Consider the following 27307-nt stretch of genomic DNA (forward strand, 5'->3'; position numbering starts at 1 on the left):
CTCATATATTTAAGAAGTGCCAAGATTTAAAATATATGTCTATTGCATGATTGAGTTTTAGTGTTAGCACCTGTTTTCAAGTCTAAGCCCAGGAAAAATACCAAACCCAACCTTTTAGGCAAATTAACAGCATCAACATAACTTCTTTAAAATACACAGAAAAGCTATGGAATATGTCACAGTGGGACAGCATCAGCTCTGATTGTGAACCTACATTATCAGCTGTTTCTGGTGCCATTGGGAACTGCACCATCCTTATTGAGACCTGTGTTTTACATAACTCTGTGTGTGTCCACAGACCTTCCAAAAGACCTGGATGGCAATATGTTGGTGTTTTAATATCCCAAGAATGCTTTTTACGAAGCAGGAGAAAGTCAAAGAGAGTAATACAGCTCTGAGGCTGTTCATGTAGAATTAGATCTCCCTTGCTTTGCTTGTTGAGTGTGCTGAAACCCAAATCAGATCACGTACTACTGTGTTCTCATCTTTGTGACACAGAGGCTCTTTCATGCCTTCAACAAAATACCTCAGCAGAAACTGTTCCATCATTTTAGTATGTAAGAGGTGAATCACTCTATTTTGCATCTTCAGCTTTTTCTGACGGTCTTTTTGGTCATTTGATTTTAAGCTTTCAGGGGAAAGGGTAACAAGCAGTTCCAACATTATAGCTTGTCCTAGTTACCTCAAGCACTATTTTTCTGAGGGCTTAACATCTGAGCATGGTGGCATTGGAGAACTTGCTTTTGGACTGGAGAGCCTCCAAAAGAAATGCCAACCCCTCAAAAACTGGTGTCTCACCACAGAATCACTGAATGGTTGGGGTGGGAAATGACTTCCTAAGATCACCCAGTCCAGTCCCTCTGCTAAAGCAGGTTCACCTGGAGCAGGCTGCATAGGATCACATCCAGATGGGTTTTGAGTATCTCCAGAGGAGGAGACTCCACAGCCTCTCTGGGACACCTGTTCCAGTGCTCATACCCCAAGAGAAAAAGTTTTTCCTCATATTGCTGGGAAACAGGCCTGAGTCTTTACTAGCAATCTTGTATTTCACTTGTAGTTATCTTGGAGGCCACACTGATGAGACCACAAAATCAACAGAAATTAAAGGTGGGAAATGCATCCCATGTCAGAATAAACATTGTTGAGAATGATGCAATAGGAAGATGCAGAAACATTTCTTATTTCCAACTCACAGCTAGAAAGTACTGACAAAAAATAACACAATATGTCCTCACCTCTGCAGATTCTGCATTTGGCTTCAGGCAAATAAGGTTGCCCTCCACTGTCAGATGGCTTAGCTTGCAACAAAGTCGCAGGTACTGCACCTGGTTGATGTCCTCAATATTGTTCCCTTCCAGGTCCAAAACCTCCAGGTGATCCAGCCAGGTCAGCTGGCTCAGGTCAGAGATATTGTTATAAGCAATGTAGAGTTCCTCAGCAGAAGTAAACAGAATAAACATGTAAACCATGGGCTTGCACAAGTAACATTGAAGCTTTGCAAAATCTTTTCTGATACTTGAAATACTAAATGTCACAGGATGAAACTAGCAAGGTAGTGAACATTTTATGGAGTGTGGCTGCTGGAGCCCTAAATAAGAGCTAATTTAGCCATATACTGCTTTAGGCGAATGCAGGATCAGACCTGAATGTTACACCTCATTTGAAAAATGTATATTGTAGCATCTTTTAAACCAACTCATGCAATTCAAGGCATCAAACCAAAGCCAGTCTCAAAAGCAAGAGGTGAGGAGAATGAAGTCTAAAAGTAAAGAATATCAACTGAAGATAGATCTGAGATTGTCATTTGGACACATCTATACTTACTTTTAGAGAGCTGCAGGAAGAGATCCCATCTAAATCTGAGAGCCCACACCGAGCCATCCACAGGACACGGAGATGGGACAATGACGTTCCAAGATCCCTTATAAAAAACAATTCAAGCTCTATTTGAATGAATGCAAAAATTCAAGACTTGCTTTCTTTTTTCCTAAGACTAGGAAACTGCTACTTCCTTCAAATCTCACATTGTTTACAAGATACTCCATTAAAAATGTTCACCCTTGAAGGTGGGGAATAAAATGATACCCCTCTTTACTTATCCCACTGTCATCTTTGTTCTTGTATGACAACATGTCACCCCAGTCCTGTTTGATTAAGATTATTCCAAGAGCTACATCATGGTAATTCTGCCATAAATCACAGGCAATTGTTAAGAATTAAGCAGGGTTTTCTTATGCTGGCATCACTGGCTGTACTCATACAACCCAAATTAACATATCTGAGCTCACTGCATGGTCAGTCTCACTCTGTCCCTCTTACAGAGTTATCGCTCTTCTGATTTTGCAGTTGAAAGGAATAACACTTCTGTGAAATAACATTTTTTGAATCAGCAGAAAATTATAATCTTTTCCATCCTATTTTCCCACCCTTTGGGTGTAGGAAAATATCAATAAGGTATCATTTATGTGAACTTTAAACTTTCTGGTCATAACCCAGAAAACCACACACTGAGCTGCTTGAGTCCACACACATGTACCCACTGACATTACAGTGCCGCACAATACAAAGATAACACAAAAAGGTGACAAATCAAACTTGGGGCCTTAATCACCTGCCATCTTTGGTAACATTAAGTTGCATAAAGCCACTAGTCTAACATAAACTAAATACAACATTTTATCAAATCCCAAACCAACAAAAGCTCAGAAATTTTCGACTGTAGCCTGATATTAGAGTATCTGAATAATAAAGAATGAAACAGTGGGTAATTAAATTCAAAGAGTTTATCAGAGGAGGTAGAGACTAGCATGGAGTCCACAGAAACACAGTAATGGCTGAGTTTGAAGGAAGGTCATCTTGTCCAACATCCATACTCAAGCCTGGCAAGTTTCTCAGGACCACATAAAAAGCTAAAATAGTTCTTAAATAGCTATTATTGGACCTCAAAATTTTGGATTAGCTATCTCTCACAATATTCATTCTTATAATACAGACAGTAGTAAGTTTTCGACAGAAAATTGCAGAAGATAGAAGTCATGGGGGTCCTTGTAATCTTGAAATATCAAGGTAAGAGTTGTACTCATGTCTTCTCTTTGTGGATCAAGACCAGCTTTGTGGAACAAGACCAGCTTTGCATTGCCCTCTGAGAGCCTCATGCAGCTTTGATACAGCTTTGCAGCAACCCCCTGTAGTCAAGCTACCTGCTTCAGGGATACTGGGCATCCAGACAGTCCCAGAGGTCAGGAAGGAGTGCTTTTATGAGTGGGGATAGACATATTCTTATCTGTATTTTTTTGTTATTTTTCTACCACTTGAATACTTGGGAAGGGCCTTATCTGGAGAAAGGAGCCTGTGCAAGCCTGAATAATGGGTAAGTGCAAGGAAAAATATCCCGAGGTGCCTCTCGTCTGTGAGGGGCCAAATACAGGGTTGAACGGGAGTTTGTAGGTGAAACTGGGGGCTTTCACCCCTCTGCCTCCTAGGGACTGGTATGTCCATGGGCATCATTCAGACCTATCTGACTTCATCCATCCTCTACCACTGCAGGGGCTGCAGGCACTGGGTGTCTACGTACCCCTTCCCTGGATGCTGCCCATTTAAATAAGCTCACAATGGATACACCACACAATGTGTTCATGTAACATTTTACAGCTTTTGAGGTACAAACACTGCAGCTGACTCAATGGCCAGAAGTAAGCAAAAAAGAAAAATCTCAGTCTCACTGAACATCTCTTTCCATTGAAGGCTACTCTTCCCTTGAGGAGAAAATCCTCAACTGATATGAACCACAACACCTGTGAATTTGTGCATCCAGTGAATTTTGTGCATCCAGGAGGCTTGCCTCTAGTGACATAAGGATAAATAAGGATAAAGAAAGCCAAATTCATATCACCACATCCCTGGCCTTGCACGAGATCTTCCAAGGTCTATTTACATTGTGTATATTTTCTAAATAAAACAAAAACTGGTTCTAAGGCTTCCTTAAGGAACAGATGCCTCCCAAAGTAATATTTACTGAAAATTTATTATTAGATTTGCAAGCTGCATGCCTATAATAAGAAAGAAATTAAATTAAATTACAAAACCAGAACCTACCATGAAGCAAGGCCAACACACCCTTAAACACAAATATGGCATTAGGAATAATGTGAAAGGATTGCACTGCTCATTTCATGACCCTCTTCAAGCATTGATTAGATTTTCAAATTTTGGGCTAATTTAGGTGCAGAATTTTCTCTTCTGTAAACTAGTGAACAGAGATAAAGGGAAGTAGTCACTCATTTTTGTGTCATTGAAACAGTGTTTCTGACAGATGCTCTGTTTATTACGCCAGCAAAACTGAAGACAATCCTAATCTGATTACTCTACATATGGTAGAGTAAGATATGGTGAATGGACTTTATTTCCATTTTTAATTTGTCTTGAATTTTTAACTGAAGGGTTTTTTCCACAGAAGGAGATTGCAGCAATATGCTTGTTCCTAATGTTTCTCTGTCAATATAAAGAATGCCAAAGCAAAGCAGAGGATTAATTCCCAAGCAATTTTGACACAGGTCCCCAAGAACAAACAGTTATTCCCTCAAAGTCCTTGATCACTCCATGCATTTGTGGAAGCAGTTCCCTGCTCACACTCAGAAGTCTAGGACTTCCAGAGTTAAATCCTATTTCTCTTTGTTTGTCAGAGTTTTCTGTTCCAGAGCTGGCTGTAGTTAAACCCAGTGCACACAGACAGGGTCAATCCCTACTCACAGTGTGTGCCAGTTCATGCATGGAACTCACTAGGAATTGTCAGCTAACAAGTCCTTAAAGCATTCTCCTGCTGTGCACACCATCAGAAGACCCTAACTGAAATGACTTCTAAAGCCTACTTACCTTACTCTTCACAATTTGTGCTACTAAGTTTAGTCTCAAATACATTCCAGTTTCATTCATGGGTTGCAGCTCTGACTCTCCTACAGCTAACTGGCATGAGTCAGGGGTAGCACTTTCAAGGTTAATACTAATCAAAGTTGATGAGGATTTGTATTCCAGACGAAGGAATTAGGTTGTACATCCCATGTCTTGGGTACTTGCAGAAGGCAGAACCACTGATGTTTGCAATGCAACCCAGTGTCTGATAACAGGGTCTTGTTATTTAAAAAATGCTTAAAACAGACACTTCAGAATAGAAAAAAATATGGAAGCTAATAGGAAGTGGTTTCTTACAAGGCTGAAATTGGGTGTCCCAAAGCTCATCTTTAACTCAATAAACAAAATACTAAGAAAGCATGAACTTTGTTGCACTGTTTGGTATGACTTGGCCCAGTTTTGCTGTCTTGTTTCAGGGAAGAGACTTAGCAGCCCAAGATATCTCTTCTCCTGCCCCTCAAGAAGGGCACTCCAGCTCTTACAAAGAGCAAAGGACTGCCACCTATCCTTCCCTGCTAATATAGAGGCAGTGAGGAGAAGAGGCAAAAGGACTTTTTCCCCTTTGGGCTCTACTGCAGAACCAAATTCCTCTTGCTGACACTGGGGTCATGCTAGCTGCTAGAGGAGCCTAAAATTCTGGATCATGCAGTCACATTTTGGCCCTGCAGATCTTTACTCCTGCATCTGTAATGAGTCATCCCCAGTCAGAGATGTTATCACAGCAAAGTACATCTGCAAACATTTTATTCAGTAACTAACAAACTAATCTTTTGGAAGCTGCATGACTCATGCTGCAGCATCAGAGAAAATTCCCTTGTTAATTACTATAGAGATAATTGCCCTTGAGAGCATGGCTGCTGTAAGGTGAAACAGCCATGTAGCTCAAAGCAAGCTGATCCTCACAACTGCACACACCTGCGTTTCTGAAAATTCTTCTGAAATATTTTGGCTGGTGAGATGAGAACTTAAGAGCTTGCAAGAGATGGGAGTGTCTCCTCTGGGACCAGCTCTAGAGCATCTGGCACATCCACCTTGGAGGGGGTGAGAGCAAAGTGAGGAGTTGTTTGAGCACACATGACCACCATGGGTGTGCAAGTGTACACACAGGCATGTTTTCATTTGTGTTAAGTGCAGAGGGTGAGATCAGCCCAAACTGGGGAGATACAACTATTGACTTTTATTGAAATGGAATTAATGGGAATTTGCACTCTGAAAATGATTTACTAGGGTAGACTATTTTAATGTAATAATAACCTCTTGATAACAATTTATCAGGGTAGTAAGAGAGAAAATCCACTATAATTATATCTGCAGTGTAACAAAACACTCCCCCCAAAAAAATCATTGCCCAAGGCTCAAATTAATGAGACATGTGTCACAGATGAGGATTCTCCTGCATTGGGCATGATATAAACATACAGAAAATTACAGCACCTATTCCAAAACCAGAAAGTAGAATTGAAAAGTTTGATGGCTGAAAGGAAAAAGATGAGACTGTACAAGGCTGGTGGCAGTTGGTCATAAGATGCAGCACAGGAGTGCTCCAGTGATGTGCAAACAACAAAGAGCTTATAGAAGGAAAGAGAAGACAGTGTAGAGGAAACATAGCTCCCATTAATACAATGAATAATCCCAATCCAGTGGAAAAGTGTCCTGTCCCAAGTGATGTGGCAGCTGGGAACTTCACAGGAAAGGCATAGAATTAATAAGCAAAGCCATTATATATCCTGCTCACCACTGCTATGATTCATTCAAGACAGGTATGAGGCAAAGAGATGGGGCATGGGGTGGGGATGTATATATCATAACCTTTGATTGTGATAAACAGAGGACTACAGCCCCTGAAGCTGCCAAACCAGAGTCCTCCTGAGTAATTACTCCACATGTGCTCCTACACACACACTTGCCTGCAAAACACACACTGAATATCAGATCATGTTTTTAGGATCCCAAAGTGCCAAGAAATAACATAGACTCCCCTAGTTTCACTTTTAACCCCAAAATTTGCATTTATAATTGATTTTGAGGAAATAATATTAATAAACCAAAGGGTTTGAACCCTGGGTTCCAACTATCTCAAAATAACTGCTGCAGGGATGGGAACTCATCAAACAGCCCAGTGCTTCTGTGAGGGTCTTGGCAACACACTTCCATCTTGTGCACAACCATTTAGTATTTTTTCCCATGAAATCTGATGCTCCCATCTTGTCATCACTCCCCCAGGCTGGGGAGAGAGCAGAGGGGCAATGAACAGTTTGGCTCACAGCACCTAATAACAAGTTTGAGAAATAATGTGTTCTTCCATTAATCCAACATCCTTGTTCTTCAGGGACTGATTTGATCCAGCCAAATTTTTACTGGATGAATATCAGACCTAGAGAGCCAAATCCTGCTCTTGGTTTCACGACAATAAATCCTGAATTGCTCCACTGAGCTCAAGCTACCCAGTAAACACTACAGCAAAACCCTGAGCACATTTGTCAGTTTGAGCCCTGTCGTTTGTTCAAAAGTCAGTTTTGAATCTTTTAGTGAGAAATAAAGCACTAAATCCATGGAACTTGCAAGAAGTATCTCAAAGCACACCTGCATCAGTGGAATAAATCTTCAGAAGCAATATATCTAAAATAGGCATTGATGCAGATTTTATTTATTTTAAAGATGGCTCTGTAAATGAATGCACTGGTAAATAGAGAAATTTAGATTGTAAGAGAGTGACCAAACTACAGTCTTACAAAATAAAGGAATAAAAGAATCCCATCTCTGATCTACAAAAATCAAATGGAATTTATCAAGCCACACTGTGATAACATTTATATGGTCAATGTCAGCACACAATGGTTTGGTTGTACAGATAATTCTGACATCTGAGACAAAAACTTTTAAAGCCTGAATGTTGTTTAAATCAGTAACACATGCTCTAATAGGAAGCTTACATAAAAGTTTCATTGTGTTCACAAATAGCTGTACTCAAAATTGTAAAAGTGATTGTATGCACGTGTTCCTCGTACTTGATCAAATCCACGACACAGCCCCCAACTCTGCAAGCAGTGCTGAGGCCATGTCCTTATTGTCCCTGCAGTGTCCTTTCACAGCTGAACAAATGTCCTGTGAATGTGGTGACCTGCCTTGCTTTGCTGTATTGCAGTCTTTGTATTCACTCTTCCAAATTCAAGCAGCAATATGCTGAGAACTGTTGGCTTGGTTCTCCTCTGTCCCACGTCTTACACCTCCATGACACACAGGTTGCCTTCAGCACCTTATGCTCCCTTGTGCCAGAGTGAACCACGGCCCAAGGTGCAAGATAACAAGGGTCTTGCCTCATCTTTTGCAGCCAGAAGGCCACTTTTAGGCTGAAATACCATGGAAATGTAGTATCTAATAATCTGGTCTCATTCTGCCTTCTGAACTGTGAAAATTCTCAGTAGAAGGAGCTCCTATTCCTGTTGAGACACGTTGTTGGAGACTTCAAAAAACAAGCAAAAAGCGAGTTTGCTAGGTAATTCTTAAATACATCAGAGGAAGGCTAGCTTGTTTTAGGCTGAACAGAAAGCATGCATTTACCAAATGTCTTCTTAAATAAAAATTGTGTCTGTGAAATTCTGTTTTCATAACTCCCTTTTACATGCAAATGAAGAATTTCTGAATGAACAAAAAGTTATTGTTGCCAAAGGCCTTTGCAGTAGCATGTCTCTGTTGTCCCAAATTTTTGAGGCAACCTTACTATGAATAAGAAGCTGTTTTCAAAATGGACTGCAGTGGTAATGTCCCTGGCAGTATTTCTCCCAACAAACAAATTTCACTATTTAATTCTAGGGTTGTGGGGGTTTCTTTTGTTTGTTGGTTGCTTGTGTGTTGAGTTCCAAGTTTGGAAATGGTCAAAGATCTTGTGTATTGTTATTTTTAGCTGTGGATCTCTGCTGAACACTTCACTGACAGCAGAATGGGTGTCTGGGAGGAAATGCAACTGCCTGGTGCTGCACCAGGGGTAAATAGATCTGGGAGAACATTCAAGGTGTCACACTTCATCCAGCCTGTAACTCTGCTTTTTCATCTTTGTTATGCCAAAGGGAGAGACACCTGCCACAGCTTTTGTGGGCCTACTAAGAAAAATTCCACTTACCAAGGAGCACGTGCTTTTGGCTGGCACTTTCACTGAAGCAAAAGCCTGGAAACAAGGACAAGAGACTACCTGGCTACAGCAGCCAAAACCACAAACTATCCAAGGCAGTTTGGCTGTTTTCCAGGACAGGAGCCCACAACCACTCTGATGGTCCTGATAAGAGTACTTGAGCTCTGCCATGGACACATCTGTGGCCGTGCTTCAACCAGAGACACTGCACAGAAATCCTCGTTGCTCTAACACCAGTGCCCACCACCCCTGCCTCCACCACTGCCAGGCAAGGATGGCATCTGGATACAGGAGATGACAACAGATGAAAAACCCAAACCCAATGAGCTACATCTCTGGGCTATTCCTGATTTATAACTTTTTCACTTGTCATTGTTGCTTCTCATTGCCTCATTGAAACCACTGTAGCAACTGCAATATTACATCAAGCGCTATATTACTTGCAAGAACTTTCTTTTCCATGTCAGATTATATCTCATTTAAACAAAAAGTGCTTTGTGAGACCAACAGGAGAGAGACATTTAGAAGTGGGAATGCTGATACATACACTTCTGTAGATCATCATACTTGTGCCTAAGGTAACCGAGATGCTTACTTCTGTTAAAGTTAATACACATGAAATGTAGCTTTAATTTCAAGTGCTCTCATTTTTAGTTGCTGTCAAAAAAAAAAACCTAGAGCAGAATAATGGGCTTGATCAATGCTGATGGAATCAGGAACAGCAATTCCTTAACACATGAATATACAGCATATCTGGGAAGGATAATGTAATTTTGTGTTAATTTTCTTTTGATCATTAAAACTGCTTGTCAGCTTAGTTACTGCTGTAGCATTCTCACAACGAAAGAGCAGTTGCTTTAACTCAGCTCCCACAATTTGAAAGGAATAGAGATTGCCAAAGTGTGCTCCTGTTGAACAAGACTTGCCCTTGACTACATTTTTTCCACCCTACTCCAGCTCCCACCCTTGGCATAAAGCTGCACCCCAGAGAAACTGTAGAGACCCAACACACCGTGGCTGCCTCCCAATGGGTGCACTACGTCTTCCACAAGACCAAGTGGATTTTCAAATAGGAATAAGTTGAGACACACAGTAAATACAACTCTCACACCCACAGATCCACTGCCCCTCAGTTTAACCCCAGAACTACTGACAGTTCCTATAGCTTTGGCAATTGCTCATTCTCACTGTTGGAAGCTTACACATAAAAAAAAATAAAGGATAATGAAACTGTGGTTACAGAATGAGTTACTTACATTGAACAATTGAATCCCACAGTACTTTGAAATTTCCTGCATAAATGATTTTCAGTCTCCCACATGTTGCATGCCTGTTTCAGAGTATGTCCCAGGTCTGAGCTTTGGCAGAGTAAGACAGACATATTCCAACTTTGCTTTAATATAGACCTCATCCTTCAAAATCAACACTTAAAAACTTCTAATGCTTCAGGGTAAGCAGAAGGAAAATTCTGTAAAAAATTCAAATCGTCTGACAGACTCAGTGGTGTTAAGACACATACCATCAAAAAAAGGAAAAAAAAAGGAAAAAGTCCCTGAAACATCTTTTTCTGTGTATCAGAAAAACTGGAGTTGTAGATTAATTGACCACACACAACTACAGAATTGGATCAGCTTGGAGTAGCTATTCAATTTTTTGCCATGGTAATGGCTATAGTTTCCACTGTAAAAAAATACTTGACATATTACAGAAGTGGGTTGATATGAAAACCTAGAGAGAAAATGTAATTTAAAGTGATTCAGGCTGAATATACAATGGTGGAAATGCAGGTTCTTGAGATCCTTTAGATCAGGCACATTTGCACTAACGATTTCCTTTTGGGGCTGATGGCCATTTCTTCTTTGTAACTTTTCCTTTCTTTCTTTTTTTTTTATCTGTGTATAGATCTAATGTGAAAAAAAAAAAAAAGAAGCTTGCAAGAAACAGATACAGGTACAACTTGGACCTGTCAATGGCAATTGATTTCCTCCAAATTTCTTTCCTCTCTAAGCCTCTAATGTTCACTACAGATCTTGACAGACTTGTCAACATGTGTCCCGTGTCAAGACTTCTTCCTTAAATAACAGCTTCAAGTGAGATTTTCTCTGCTTGTACTGGCCTCCAGATGTTATTTCACAACAAGCAAACAAGATGCAGAGCTTGGGGGACCTCAAAGCCCATCACAGGATTACTGAGACAGACAGAGCCTTATAGATTTCCATACTGAGGCTGCTACTACAAAAGGCAGAGACAGCATTTCCTTCACAGCACAACAGCAGACATCCCAAATCTGGTGCAGGTGTGTTAATTGGATGTAGATCATCTTGACCTTGCTCTTGAGGCAACTGTAGCTGCAACACTAAGCAGAGTAAACCAAACCTCTCTAAATTCTTGCCTATGGTGAGATAAAACAGTAGAAAGTGGAGTGGTAGGATTGTGAGGCTGATGAAGTTCAAACCAGGAGATGCCACAAATGGTCTTTCAAACACATAATCTTTCATAGAACTTCTGTTACCAAAAGTGTGGGTGGCAGGTCTCATTATCAGACCTTTGTGTTCACACAAGAAGAGCACACAGTGCAGCTTATGGCAAAGGGTGAAGAATGTGCAAGCATTACACCTGCTGATGAAACCACAACTTCACCTCCGAAAACACAATGGTATTTCAGTATTTATTTCTTGCAGCTATTGATCCAGCCTTGGATGCATCTGGGAGATCTCGTGCATCCTTTAAAGATCTCATGATAGAAGGATAAAATTCTGCCACACGGCAAATGAGGAACATAGCTAGAGAAAAAGATGAGTGAATGTATTTTAGGGGAAAAATAGCAACAAGGCCCTTTGAGTGCAGCAATGTGTCTGCAGAAAATAAGAACAACTAAATCAACTCCTCTGTGGAGAATATTCTATAGAAATTAAATAATGACACTGATTGTACACTGAAACTCTATCTATTTATTCATTTTTATTCCTCTCATTTGGCAGTTACAACTGACAAATACAACCATTAGCATAATTTTCCCTCCAACCTGATTCCTTTCTTTTCTAAAATCAGCATTTATCTTGCATTCCAAGAAAGTATTTTCCCACTGAACGTAATTACTTTCAATTAAAAAAAATAAAAAATCAAACAAGTTGCGGAGAAGCAATTCCCTTGTAGGAGAGAATCAAAACAACCTACAAACCCATTAAACTAGTGCTGATTATTTTCTTATTGCCACAAAGTCTTTCCACAAAGACAATCTTTTCACAGCTGGATACTGCTCAGGAAGGAGGCACCCAGCTTAAGCTGTTTTTGTGTCATTGTGCCACAATTAAATTCCTCTAAGGATCCAAACATCTGGGACTCTGCTGTGGGAAACCCAGGGTTGAACCAGTAAGGAAACCCTGTCTGACTGTGTGGGTGTGGGGTGTGCAGAAGCCAAGAGGGGCACTACTGGGGTCACTGGAACTGCTCACTCTGAAGGGGCCTCAATGGCAGCAGTGACAATTTCGGGTGGTGTGAGTGTTTCTGCCAGAGTGACTCCTGGATGGTCAGATAGGAAAGCTTCCTTAACAGTTCCACTGGCAATGAGCTAATTACTGTTGCTTCCCACCCCTGTTCTTTGGTGTTTGTCACACCATGATTATTACAATTTTTTTTCTCATCACTGGATAAAATTAATATTTAGGTGTAAATTTTCATATGTGAACCCTGACACTGACAGCTGAAACAGAGCAGCTGCAAACTGCCTAATAGCCAGGCACATAAGTACTTATTTGCTGGCAGAAATCTGCTACTTACTACTGACAGTTTTATTTATCATATCCATCCAGAGCATATAAGCAAGAGCATGATACCATTGGGCAAAGCCTTATACACAACTCATTCATAAGACTGTATCTGCTCAGGATAAAATAAGCAACTGAGATGGAAAATACAGCATATTTACACAGCTAACCCAGGATGCTGCAGAAACAACAGCTAAGCCAGGAGCTGAGCTGTACTTCTTTTTAAGACCTGGTTCAGCTGGATAGGTGCAAGGCATGAGAAAACATCCTGAAAGCAAAGCCACTTTTTACCAAATAAACTCAGAGTGGAGTGCCTGTTCAGATGGTGGGCAAAGAAGGAGTACAATTATGGGCTTGTCTTACCTTGCAGGAGTTCACTGGCAGCCTTCCTGCACACATTAGCTATTATTTATTTACTTTGCTTTCTCACTAGCCATGTTCACAATGCACAAAATGTTGCTGTGGTCTATGGTGATCCTCTGATGCTTTTTATGCCCTGCATTGTATGGCAGTCACAAAATAGAAACATGATAGAGGTGTCCTGGGGGAAGAAACCTGCTGCCATGGAACTGTTCAGATGACAATGAGAGCAGATCCTCTCTGCTCTGTGAGGAGAGAGATGCGCTGCACCCTCCTCACCAACCCTGCCACAGTCAGGAGACTCAAACCTGGAGCTGCAAGGGCAGGCCCTGCCTCATCATCGCCTTCCTTACAGGGACTCCCTGTACCTGGCAGAATGAAACAGAAGGCAGGAGAATTTCAGCTGGGGAAGGCTTCAGGAAATGGGGTGCTGATGCTGCGAACCATAGAAAGACACTGCAAGGCCACAGACTTGCTTTGGTGTCCTCTGTGCTTGCTGCAGAATGGAGCCTGAGCTCCATTTGTGCATTTGTACAGAAAAAGTTCAGCTTTCCTTGCTGGGGAATCAGCCTGTCAGATTCCCTGATATCTAAGCTCACAAAGACACATTTTCTTCTTTGGGTACCTCACCTGGTGAAATTAAACCAGAGGTCTACCCAGGACAGATGAAATTAAACCAGAGGTCTACCCAGGACAGATGAGTGGTCAAAGCAATCAGATTTCCCTAGGGCTGAAGGCAGACAGGCTGATTGTGTTTTTCTGAAAATAATCCACTCAACTAAAAGATGCTGTATTTCTGTCCCAAAATCATTACTTTTTATCAATAATATGAATATCCTTAAAAACATCAATGCTAAATAAAACTTGAGGTCACAGCAATTTTGCCCAGGTTTGTAATACTCCCAGGGATCTGCAGGCACTAATACAGAGAAGACTCATTAATACAGAGATTAAAATTCAATTTAAATGCCTTCCTAGCTCCTGGAAAGCACTCAATGTCCTCAAAGAACATGTTCTTAAGATAGCAGTTTTAACTGCTGAAGGACTTTCAGTCCATCTACGCGAAAGAATTAACAGGAACACTTCCCACAGAAACTACCCTGAATGTGAAAGTAAATGCTTTTCCAATCCTGAAATATGAATATGAAAGTAAACAGTGATGTTCTGGGTGCTGAAACAAGGATATGAAGGGATTCACCCCAGCCAAATCAGAGCAGTGGTCCTCTGACTGCATGGGTAAGAACAACCAAGAGCAAGAGCACCCTGATTCCTTGCTAGACACAGTAAGAAACTGCTATAACACAAATACATCATTTGTTGACAAACATTTGCACCTGTAATGCAAACTGAACTGGTTTTAATGATTTTTTAATGCAAACTGAACTATCCAGAAGATAGATGGTGCCTAGACATACTATCAACAGTACACCAAATTTTGGGGTGATCAGTGTCATGTCTCAGTCCCATACAATGTAGTGTAACTTGATCCAGATCCAGCAAAGCAATTGGAACAATGTTTAATTTTCAGCTTGTGAGCAATGCCACTGAAGGCAAACTACTTGTGGCTTTAAAAGCAGAAGATATTTTATTTCCTTAAACTCTTTCTTGGGTAAAAAGGAGGTTTATTGCTAAGTTAAAATACCTAAAGATCCTGACTGAAGTCTCAAAAATACTTTTAAACATGACCTTAGAACCCTTACCCTGAATTAAGAAAGAATTAGTTTGGCTCTGGTTTCTTAAAGTCATAAAATGATCAGCAAAATCTTTACTCAAATCACTTGGCTCATATTTACAGTTATTTTTTTCACAGCCAAGAGGGCTCAAAACATTTCAAAATGTGAATACAGAGACTCCTGTATTGCTAGTCTTGTCTCTGGGAGATGGTGTTAAAAAAACAAACCAAAAACCTAAGACTCATAAAAGCATAAGAATTGTTGATTTTGAATGTACTCTGCACCTTGTTCATTTAAACCTCCTGAGGATTCTACTGACTGAAACAGACCAGGATTACTTCTCTCTTGTTCTGGGAGATGCTTCTGCAATAGTGTAAGGCCAGTTAGAGAACAGCAGCAGTGAAATGTTAACTCAATCTGGATGAAGAAAATCTGCTGTCCTTTCCCTATATCCTCCATACTCACTTTTGTCCCCACACTTTGCAGTCTCTGCATTTCATCTCACTTAAAACATGACAGCCTCTCTCTGTCAGAAGCAGTTGCTTGAGAAGCCCTGAGAGTAGATCAGTCTCCTGCTGGCTACAATGTGTGGTGCTGAATGGGAGGAAATGAACTTCAGCTGCTGAAACAGCTTCTTCTGGAAACTTATGGGAACCAGGTCTCAGGATTCCCCTATCTGATTTAAAAGCCCTTTCGTAAAGATATCTATCTAAACACTTTTAAACAGATCTTTTCATTCATCCCTGAATTTAGAATAAAACCAATCTGATAAAAAATACATAGGCTACATGCCAAAGCAGAAGTAGTAATTCATTGGCCTTGGAATATAGCTCTTTTTCTGGGAGCATTTCAAAAATGAACACCATGGCCATCACAAAAAACCAAAAAAACCCCAAACAAACAAAAAACCAAAAACCCCCAACCAAACAAAAAAAAACCCCAAACCCAACAAACAAAAACCAGAACCAAAACAAAAACCCAAAACCAACCAAATAAAAAGCAAAAAAAACCCCAATCAAACAAACAAACCCCCACCCCCCCAAAAAAAAAAACCAAAATCAGCATATTTTAGCAGGCACTCTTCAGAACAGGCTTGACTTTTCATCCTCAGTTATCAGTTCAAAAATCTAGAATTTTTCAGTTGCTAGCAAATGTGTGAAGGTCACCAAACAAGGACATAATGAAGCTATTGCGATGTAGAAAATTAACAACAATATGAACTATTTTATTTCACAGTACCCTGGATTTTCCAGAGATGCTCCCTTTAGCAAAGGACCAGTAGAAAACCAAAACCCAGAAACAGCCAAGAAAGAAATTTCCTTTCAACTGTTGAGATCAATTATCTGCAAATAAACTTGGATATATTTTCCTTTTGGATTAAATTAAATAGTTAATAATGGTATCCTTTCAAAGTTTCAAGTACTCAAAAGTAATGCAAGCTTTAGGAGGATTGGGGATGGATCATGAATTTACAAGTAAGGTAGCTCAAACACATACCACATCAAAGGAGTCACAACTTCTTGAGGGACTACCAGGAGAAGCCAATATCCAATCTCGCTGACCTAGCAAGCCTTGCACTCCCATAGAAAACGGTAATAGAATAACACCTTCATTCCTCACTGCCAGAACATGACTCCTTTGATTTCCATTGAGTGCGTGGCAATGCACACCTCAGCATCCTCACAACTTAAGTTCCTATGTGAGGTTGATAAGAATAAATGCCTCAAAAAAAATCAGTAACTAAAGTCAGTATGATAAACGTTCATTTTGACACCTACCAAACCAATTCTTCCATTTTCAAAATGAAAAAAAAAAAAAGTTTTAGTTCCATTTAGTTCCAAAATAATTAGGTAATCCTACTCCGCAAGACATGATGAAACAAAAATAAAGTGACAAAGCACGAAGTCTCCCATCTTATTACCCACTCATGCATGCACACTGACAGCCTTTTCTTCATAATGATTCACCAGAATATGCTTTTATAACATAAAATAGAATTAAAATAATGTCTGCTTTTAGCATCCCAAGTATATACAAAACACCCTCTATTTTTTTTTCTGCTTTTCTATTCCTGCCTTCTTTTCAGTAAATAAAACCAATCTTCCAGTTGGATCTTACAAGACATTGCCTATTATCTGCTGAAATTTCATTTTCAAATTACAACCACAATGATTCTGATCTTATGGCTGGCAAAATCTGTGGGAATTACTTTCAGTAAGAAGGAAGAATAATTTTTTGTGTCATCCTCAATAGCCCCATTTGCAAGAGTTTGGTTGAATAAAACAAAATAATCACTTTTTGGACAGAATTCAAATATCAAGAAGATTAATTCAGAAATAAGATTCTGAATTTTGGAATAAATGGCAGCAGCCTCTGGAATGGGAGCAGCTATGTTACAATAGGCATAGCAGGCATCACCACTGCTGTGGCAGCAATGCTGCTCTAATGGGCATTAAATTGACATGATGCAGACATCGAAAAATGAAGTTCAGGTACAAGGCTGTGCTTGCGTGGGATGTGCCCTTAAATGATCTGTGTTCATCAATGACAGATTGTCAAAGATGGGAATTAATAAAGCAAAGCTACTGCTGTAACCATACAGTCTGAGTTCATCTCTGGGAGAGCCAAAAAAATCTTCCTCCTTTCCCTATTCCCTGACAGCTGCATTTAACTGCCACACAGAAGGAGCAGCAGGCAGCTTCTCCTGGGCTGGAGTGCCAGGGAATCATCACAGTATTAGACCTGATATCCAAGCCCAAACATATTTACATTAGAGTAGATCAAATCAAATCTCGAGACCAAGCATTCCCCGCATCAAGGTCCACAAGGGTGTCAGGTCAGAGAAAATGGTTTGCCAGAACTTTTCATGACAGAAATTAGTCTCAGAATACAGAGGTGCAAAGCCTGCTAAAACCATGAGTCAAGCAGTTTAGTTTTCCTGAACAGCATTCTTATATTCAGTACCAACAGAGATGATCAAAAGGTTTTCTGTTGACACATTTTAAGAGAATATGGAATTTTGATCAAATCAAAACCCACTTTTTATATTTTTTTCTTTTTAATAGAATACCTCTTAATATTGTCGAAATTTAAATTTTTTCACCCACTACTTACTCCTCCACTGCAATAATGGAGCAATTTCATGCTTATAACAACTGTTGGTTGCTATTAAAATAATTGCAGCAATGTAGAATCACAACTTTTACATGTTATGGATTAGAAGACAAAAAAACCCAAAATTTAGACTGCAGATACTTCATCTCATCACCAGAACAAGGGTAAATAAAATCAAAGTGTAGCAACTGAAGTTCATTAGATATTTTAGAGAGACCAAGAAGAATTTATTGCCATTTCTTATGACAGCACCTGTTCTCTTAAAAAGAATTGGCAAACCCACTACTTTTTATCCCATGAGTTTAGTAGATACCCATACAAAGCCAGAGGGCAGTGCTATTTAAAACAGGGCCTTTTACACAGCCCTTTTCTGATATGAACTGTATTTTTCTACTTTGCATTAATTAGCAAGGGTCATACAGATATCAGCACAGGAGAGAGAAGACAGCTCTGCCTCCTCATTGTGATGGTTTTCACTTCTACCTTTCCAACCAACCACCTTCCCCCAGCTGTCTGGGAGAAAACGTGATGTTTTCCTGCAGCTCAGCCAGCCAGGGAGATGCAGGCTTCACAGCAGCTCTCATAAACCTGATTGCATTGACTTCAGTAAAGCCAAAGTGATTTTCATCAGCTGAGGAACTGGTCTGACCTGTACAGAACAGGCTACTGTGCACAGTAAAAGCCCAAAGGCTGAAACATTGAAATCCAAGCACCTAGACACAGATAAGAGGGGAACTTTTAGCTCCTTTCAAATGTGCAACAAATTTCCATGGACTTCAGCATAGCAGGAACTTCCCTGGTGGCAAACTAGGGCTAATTCATTGGCACCATTTCAGCTACACTGATTTATTCCAGATCAGGTCCCGTCCTTAAACTTCTGTGGTAGTGGAGCATATATTCATAACCTAATCTATTATCACAGCAAGGAGAAATGGAAGGAATGAAAGCAGCGCAAATGAAGATTTTATCACTTAAATAAAATTGAGAGCTGTTATTCTTTATATTTATTTCATAGAATCATTCATTTCTTACCTCACAGATACAAGCAAGCTATTGTTCAACTTCAGTTCTCTCAGATTAGGCAGATGCACACCTGTGAGAACAGAATAAAGAATCACTTTGCTGATCTGGGATTAGAGTAAAGGAAAATTACAATAATTACAAGTTGAAGCATCTAATTTTACAAGTATTTCTTAGCTGTTTCTGGCAGGCCTGTGCTGGACTTCTAAGAAAATCAATGAGATTATTTAACTCAAAAACTATTTCATCCTTTGCATTTTTGAAACATATATGTATTGTCTGCATGACTACCCAATTACAATTTTTGAACCCCTCATTGGAAATTCTGATATGGCACCTTGCCGGATAGACAAGAAACTGGCTTGATGTGTGACTGTTTTCTTTGGTCTGATTCCCCATCCTGATTGACTTTTAACTGAGTGATAGTCTGCAGAGCTAAGGGATACTTTAGAGTATAGCATTCCATGACCTACTTAATGGCAAGTAGTGATGTACTTACTGGATACACAGCCAAGAAACACTTCTTCAAAATATAACTTTGAATCAAACAGCAAACACATAATGATCCATAGTCACATCATCATCTTTTATAGTACACAGGTCCCCCAAATGCTACATTTTACAAAGCATTGCTTTCTTCCTTTAATTTTCTGCATACAATTATTTACCATTGTTACCATTGAATTGTACAAGTTCCATACCTATAAAACCCTCAGTATTCTGTTGTTATTACTTTAACTAATGTGCTTTTTTTTGCTTTTTTCACTCTAAAGGTATCTCTGAACCAAAATCACACACCAAATCCCTCCAAGCTACAGAATAATTTAGACATAAGCACCATTTCTTATGGACAGTAGCAAATGTTTACCCATTCCCACCAGCAGCGTTTACTCAAGGTTGGTGAGCATCTCCCAGCATAACATGCAACCATGTAGAAGTAATACCAACTTTAGACAAATTGGATCATTGCTGAAACATTAAAATGTGTTCTCAGCAAATATTTTTATGAGTTCTCTGAGTAATCACTGTCTGGCAAGGGTGATTTACCAATGTCCAGAAGGACACCAGTTGAGTGCTTTGCAAAGGATAAAAAAAGAAGAAAGGGGAGTGGGATCTCAAAAGCAAACAAAGGAGGTCATGTTGTTCATTCCCTGAAGAGAACAACAGCATTTATGTCAAAAACATTTTAATAAATCATGTTTTAATAGAAGCATTATCCACATCTCATGTTATTTTGGAGTGATCATAATGCACATATTGATCTTCATGCTGTACTGCAAGTATTTAAGTTCATGTCTTTGCAAAGCACTTTTGAAAATACAAAAAATTCAAAACACACTGTGCAATTTTTTAACCTTGTTTTTCAAGCATTTTCCACAATCCACAAAAATTAAGAACAAATTAGAACACACAGTCCTCGTTCTGCAGGGTATGCTTTCTCATGTCAAACAAGTTATATGTTTATATGGCATATATGGCAACAAGATAATTTGGAGTCCTGGCAGAGGAAATATTAGGATCTCTGTTAATTACTCACAGCAGTCATACTAATTACTGAGCAAAGACTCCCTCAGATATAAATCATGGCCTAAGAAATTCCCCCCTGAAAAAAACCCCAAAAAACTAGACTCTAAAAAATTTCTATCCTGATCTGACAAGGACTGAGAGATTAAATGTGTTCCCCTGAAGTGTTAAAGGAAAAAATGAGAGGGATGCAGTAGCCTCCCCAGTCCCAGCTCAAAACTGAGCTATAGTGCCATGGATTCAGTCAGAGATGTAAAAGGGTTACCAAGCAAAGGCTGATGCAAAGCATTGCAAAGCAAAGGAGTTTTAAGGACTAGTGTTAAGCAGAAGATTTGAATGAGGAGTCAAGAGAAATGGAGAGACTTGCCCAAGAAAAAGCTTTTCACTGAATGCATTTAGGGCTGGCTCAGGAAAGAAGCAACCATTAAAGGATCCAAAGAGGCCAAGTGACAGGCTGATAATACAATTTTCACATCTGGTTAGTTCATTATTGTAACTTGATCCTCCATCTCAGATTTTTTTTGCACTTTGGTGCAATCTACCCCTGGGAAGTTGTACAGTGTTACACTTTAATGTGTGGTTTACGAGCTTGAAATAGAAGTATACAATGTGTGGTGGTGCAAAATTCTGCCAGCAATATTCTTCAATGTATTCCTGCAAGTCTGCAGGTTCTTCCTTGTAAGTTTTATATCAATATGTAATTGTTCTTTGGTGCTAAGAATTCATTGTTCCATTGATTTTGCTGGTTTTAGAGTCCCAAATACTTATAAATAGATTAGAGGCCAGAAGTATAAATTAGGAAGAGAAAATTGTAAAATGAAGGTGACAAGATACTTATTCCAATGTAACAGTGTATTTCTAATTTTCTTAATTTTAACCCTCATGGCTTCTTTCCTCAGAGCAAGGACACATGATACTAACATACAAAAATACTCTAAAATACAATAGTATTTATTTGTAATATTAATTTTAGAAGTACACGCGGTAGAGTCCTTATCCTGAAACTGCCTTCCTTTGTGTAGTTTTGATTTTTAAAAACAAGAATGGTCCACAGAAATGCTGATGATTGCAGGGCAAGGCTGACAATTCAGAATGACGAGCAGTGTAATCTCATCTGTCTACGATTCCCTTTCACTAAGGACTGGTTTTGTTACATGGCTCTGAAATTACTAACCAACAACAATGTACTAGTCTTAAACCATTCTACTCTACCAGTGGAACAAAACTAAATGAAAGGGCAGAAAGAAACCAAAGTGCAAGTGAGGTGAACAAAAGTGATAGACACATGCACTCAACAACAAAGCCTGAAGTGCTGCACTTCACAGGCAGGGTGGCAGTGTAAATGTCTTTCCAAGGTGCCTTGGTACAGCTGGTGACATTCAGAAAACTGAGTGGGAGCAAAGAGAACGCGGCCCAAATGCTGGTTTTATGATATTCTACAAGTTACAATACTTCTAACACTTGCTGTTAACATTATGAAGTATTCTTTAAGTAGCATCATATATCTTTGTTTTTCTATTGTTAACAAAAAATCATCATGGCTTGACTTGTGTCTTTTGGAATATGGACTAGTGAAAAACAAACAAAAGAAACTACTGACACCTGCTTGCATTGGCACCAGGCAACCATCGTGCTTTGTTGATCCTACAAGACAAAACAGGCATATCAAAACAGGCTGTACTCTTCCAGCAAGAGCAACCTGAGATGCAAATTAAAGAGTCTGTTTAGTTCACTTGAGCTGCGTTTGATCAAGTAAGATACATCACTTTGATGCTATTTCTACACATACATTTTTTTGCACATTCCTGAGGTGAACTGGGCAGTACAACTGCAGGTGAGACCACAGCCCTTTCAGGCACACCCAAGGCAGCTGCAGTTGAGCTCCCTGAGATGGGGATCTCACAGAAAACACATCAGCGCAGGGTTTCACATAATCACACTGCCCCAGTCCGTACTTGTGACTCCTGGAGACCCTGCCCAAGCCCTGCTGTAGGGCCTGTCCAAGCCTTGCTCAGCGAGTTTGTCAGCACCAGCTAAGCCAAGACCATCCTGGGCAGGAACACTGTGCCAGACTCGCTCCTCCAGCCTCTGTGCTGCTCCCTGGCCGTGCAAGCGCCTGCTGCTGCCATGCTGGCTGCCAGCACAGGTGTCCCAGCTCTGCACCCAGACTGCCAACAAGCAGGACAAGAGGAAAGAGAGATGATGACCCTGCATGAGAAATAGCACATAGCTACTCCTGAACCCTTGGCAGAGCTTTGCCTTGATAAAGTGCCTGCAAGGGAAGTGGCAATCTCCAGACACGTAATCAACTTAGTCTGCCACCAGCAGGCAACAATTCAATAAGGACCAGCGAACAGCACTGTGGGTAACTTGATTTGGAGCTATTAAAATTACTTAGAAAGAAGAGGACTATGTAGTGTCTTAAACGACTCTATCCCACCGTTATTTTCAACAGGAATTTCTATGAGCTGGTCATAAATGAAATTCCATACCTGTCAGCAATCAAAACTGAAGGGATCAGCTAATGAAAAGGAAATAGTCCCTCTGAACATAAACTGAGGTCTGCATGCAGCTGAGAAGCACAGAAATCAACTCCAACATATGCAAAGCTGGATACAAGACTTGCCAGGGCGTTCAGGGTTTCATCTGTCACTCAGCAAGGTGCACTGAAAACAGCTAGAGAATTCAGCAATTACCCCAAGCCCTGCAAAGATTCAGATTTAAGCTCTGGCATGAAGCCTTAATTTTAAGACTATCACATGAAAATATTTCAATATCAGTCTTTTCATGTTTTAGTGCACACCTTGTCCCTAAGAAAAGTAACTCGTCCTCCCCACCATGTTGTGCCATTTTGTAGAGGCAGACTTGACAAACTAGATAAGGTTAACAGGATGGTGATTTAAAGTTTAGCCCATCCCAAAGTGGAATGGTCTCAAGAAAAATATCAAGCAACAAGTTTTAAATCACTCTGGAAATCTTTAGGCCCTGAGTGTTTGTGTTACAGTCTGTAGCACAGGCTGTGAACTTTGAAATGTTTCTCAAGTGAAAACTGTGGTGTAAATTTGGGATTTGAGTGCTGCAAGGTTCCAGGTGACTCAGAGTTATGTGCAGTCTTTAACACTTTCACCTGGCCATTTAAGACCTTGCCTGGCCTATTTTATCTTTACACATAAAACCAGTTAAAACAATATTGTTTACTGAGTGTGGACTGATCATCCAAAAAATTTGCTGATGATGAAGGTGCTCTTACCCACCTTCCACAGCTAAGGAATACAGTGAGAACAAGGTGAAGTGGTTTCATATGTGTAAAAAGAAAGCTTATTAGCCAGGTTTGAAATTCAAAAGAAATACCAAATTACAGAGCAGTCCAGGCTGGAGGGAACAGTTGGAGGCCTCAAGCCCAGCATCCTGCTCAGAGCCAGGTTGTCTGTGAATCAGGGTGCTCAGGTCTTCACCCACTTGAAAACCTACCAGGATGAAGTCTCCAAACCTCTCTGGATATTCCTGTTGCTTGACTGTCCTAATAGGGGAAAAACTTTACATCCTGTCACTCTAGAATGCTTGTGATTTTAGCTGGTCTGCTTCTTACCCTACTGTTTTCCTCAGGCTATTTCTCCAGACCCCTGTGCCCACAGACCAGGTCAGCAGCAGAGTTCCAGGGGCAGGCAGCCAGCAGGGTGCAAGCAATGAGCCCAACATCTTCAACAGCAGTCTTGCTTGCAGCATTCACAGTGGAGGTGCAAACTGCTCTGCAAAACCCCTAAACATTTAGGCCCTACTCCATGTGCCTAAAAATCATCTGCCATGTGAAAAAAATTGAAAGACACTAAAGTAAACTTTCTGCCCTAGCCACCTGCTGACATTTGCAAAGAGATTTTCACAGGAAGAAAACTCAGAAACGCACCTTAAAAAGAACAGAAGGAAATTCAGAATGGTCTTGATGTTCTGTTATTCTCAAAAGCAGTGGGGACCTGCAGGTGCTGGTTTTTATGGCCCTCAAGGGCCAACTCTTGGTGTGAACAGTGGGAGATAAACAAGATGGAAATTATTTGCGTCATGGACATAGTGTTCTGTATTTTGTATTCTGTAAAGGTTGCAAAAGTCTAACCACGGGTAGGATAAGGGATTTATTCCAGTAATGGAAAGGAAAGGGAAGTAGAGAGTGATGAAGATGAAACATTTTGCTAGCCTGCCACAGCTAATGGAAAATGGCATAGGAATGGGAGCACCACTTTTGGGCATTATAGAAATGGCATAATGAGATTTCCTTATCAACTGGATTAGTTGAAACATGATTGAATAGATTATGATCTCTGAAAGAAATGGATGGAACTTACCTTAAATTATCAAGTGCCTATGAGAAAGAGACTTATTCATGAAATAAATAGAATAACCAGTACAAAGGGGCTATATGTACAAAAGACCCCTTCACTGTTCTTGCTCAACAATTCTTGACAAATAGACATCAAAAGACCCATTAAAGCTAATCAGCTTTACATTAGTCATTTGCATATGAAAAATTAACTGGTTGTCTGAAAGTACTGGTACACAGTTTTGGGCATGGGGCTCCTTTTTAGCACAGAAAATATTACCCTGCACTAGTTACTCAGCTTCAATGTAGCAGAAGATAGACTTGGGTGTGGTAGGAATCCACATGATAGAAAATGATTGCTGGTGCTGGAAAACAAAAGTAAGGCTTTATATTCTCAGTATTAACTCTGATATAGAGGGAATTCCTTTGGTACTTCTCACTTCCCTGGTTCAGTGATGATGACATAAAAATGAATGACAAGTGTTAGGGCTGCTTGGGGCTCATCAAAATGATGTATCTGCAGGACCTGCCTCCAGCTCATTTTCCAGCACAGCTCAGTGAGGCTGGGTGCAAAGACAAGCTGCTGGAAGCAAAAGCCACCTGATACCACTGGTAATTCCTCAGTCACAGGGAAATCTCACAGTGGAGAGAGGCTGACCTTTGGCTCCTGTTTCACTAAAGACAAGAGTAAATGCTCATTTAGGGCCTACCACATCATACAAGAAAAATCTGTACAAACTAATTGGCTTTAGACAGAAGTCATGTCACTCATTGCCAGAGTTTCCAGTACTATTCAGAGCCTCACAAAGAAGACAGAGATTAAAAAGTGTGAGGTATGAGGAAATCCTGTTTCAAGAGCTCTTGAGAAGGACAGTACTTTTCACTGGCCATTGTTTAGTGAATCCCCAGTCAAGACACCATAAAGGAAAACTCAAGATGATGAACAGAAAATAAAGCGTTTTCTTACCAAAGTTCCCCAAGCTGATCTCTCTGGTGTCTACTCGCATCTCTAGGGCCTTCACTTGCTGCAGATCATCTACCCCTGCCAAAATTTTCTGTAAAGATAAGCACAAATATATGTGTACTCTTATGCAATAAACCAGATATCACAGCAGCAAAAAGGTGTAGAAAGAATTTCAAACAGTGTTTTGTCAGCATGGCTAGATGTGCAATCACATTGAAATGAATGCAATATTCAAAGATCTTTCTTCCTTGTAGCCCCAAAATACTCTAGTCTCCAAAAACTTATACATTGCTTAAAGAGTCAAGGCTCAGGGTTAGATTTAAGCTGCAAGCTAACAACAGACCTACATGCCAGCTAGTTTCATTTAAACAGTATGCCCATGCTTTAAGATTTGCACAAGTCTTGCACTAATCCTCAGCAGACAGAAAGTGTTAACTTTAAACATCACCTGTAATTCAACAGGTGCTGGTAGTAAAACTAACAAAACACACTGTTCACCCTTTAACCAAAAAAATAAAAAGAAACATGCTTTCAGCTCAAGCCACTCACCTTTCTGACAGAAGACTACACTAATTACAAGAATTATTAATTTATTTGAAAGTATCTAGGCAATGCAAATAGAGGCCTTCCAAGTCCTTCATTATTTTTACAAAATTGTAGTAATTGGATGAACCATTGCATTTAAGCAAGGATGTGTGTGTGAATGCAGACTCTTTCCTAACCTTTCCTAACATCCTGAAGTCTGTGTTGATACATACACGTATATTTTGCAGTGGACAGGTAAGCAGAAGGAACAAAACAAGCAGAAGCTATACACAGAGGAGAGAGGGAAGCTTGAGGACTGTCAGTGAAAACCACAGCAAGGCTGTGAAATCTTAAGACGCCAGGCTGCAACTCCACAAGGAGCTGAATCAACCTCACATTACCACTGCTCTTATCCCCTATTTCATCCTGCTATGATCCAGCTTCTCTCCCCAGTTTCCCTCATTCACAGTGCATATCCCACCACCTCCTTTGCATCAGCCTAGTTGCAAGAATTCAACAAAGCACACCAGAAGAATCATATCCTTTGTTCCTCATGGGTTAGTCTGAAACAATCCTTGAGAAATGAGAAGCAAGGTTTATTTGTCATGCTAACTGCCTGAAATTTTTGATGCTATAGTGGTGAAACTTCTAATTTTCACCTTTCTGTGTCAAAAGAGTTAGGATGTGGGTCTGAACACGTCCACTTCAAAGAAATGTCTGACCCTGGCATCAGAGTTTCCTCCTCAATGATGCAACCAAGAGCAGGGGTTGAAAGTATTGTCACCAACCTTTTGGGCCATTACTTAAGGTGAAGGCAGAAAGTCATTCAGTAACCACCACACACAGGAGACAAATTTTCTCATTATTGAAAAGCTATAACATTCTTTAGGTTTTTTTAATAAGGGAGAACTTACTCATTAGAAGGGAATGTGTAGGATGACCTCTGCTCATGAGTTTTGGGAAGAAAAAAAAAACCCACAAGAATATCCAGTTAATTTTGCAAGGAAAAAA

General features: G+C 40.1%; 1 protein-coding gene across 1 annotated transcript in view; it reads right to left on the reverse strand.

The window, feature by feature from the left end:
- LRRC56 (leucine rich repeat containing 56) overlaps positions 1-27307 on the reverse strand; it is a 57939-nt gene that overhangs the window by 12301 nt on the left and 18331 nt on the right. The window contains exons 4-7 of the mRNA XM_041481287.1: positions 25775-25862; positions 18984-19044; positions 1825-1921; positions 1236-1433 (exon numbers count right to left, since the gene is read on the reverse strand). Coding sequence (XP_041337221.1) covers positions 1236-1433; positions 1825-1921; positions 18984-19044; positions 25775-25862 — 444 coding nt within the window. The remainder of the gene's footprint in view (positions 1-1235; positions 1434-1824; positions 1922-18983; positions 19045-25774; positions 25863-27307) is intronic.

Source organism: Pyrgilauda ruficollis, unplaced genomic scaffold (genome assembly GCF_017590135.1).
Source record: "Pyrgilauda ruficollis isolate IOZ18807 unplaced genomic scaffold, ASM1759013v1 scaffold55, whole genome shotgun sequence".
Classification (NCBI taxonomy): domain Eukaryota; kingdom Metazoa; phylum Chordata; class Aves; order Passeriformes; family Passeridae; genus Pyrgilauda; species Pyrgilauda ruficollis.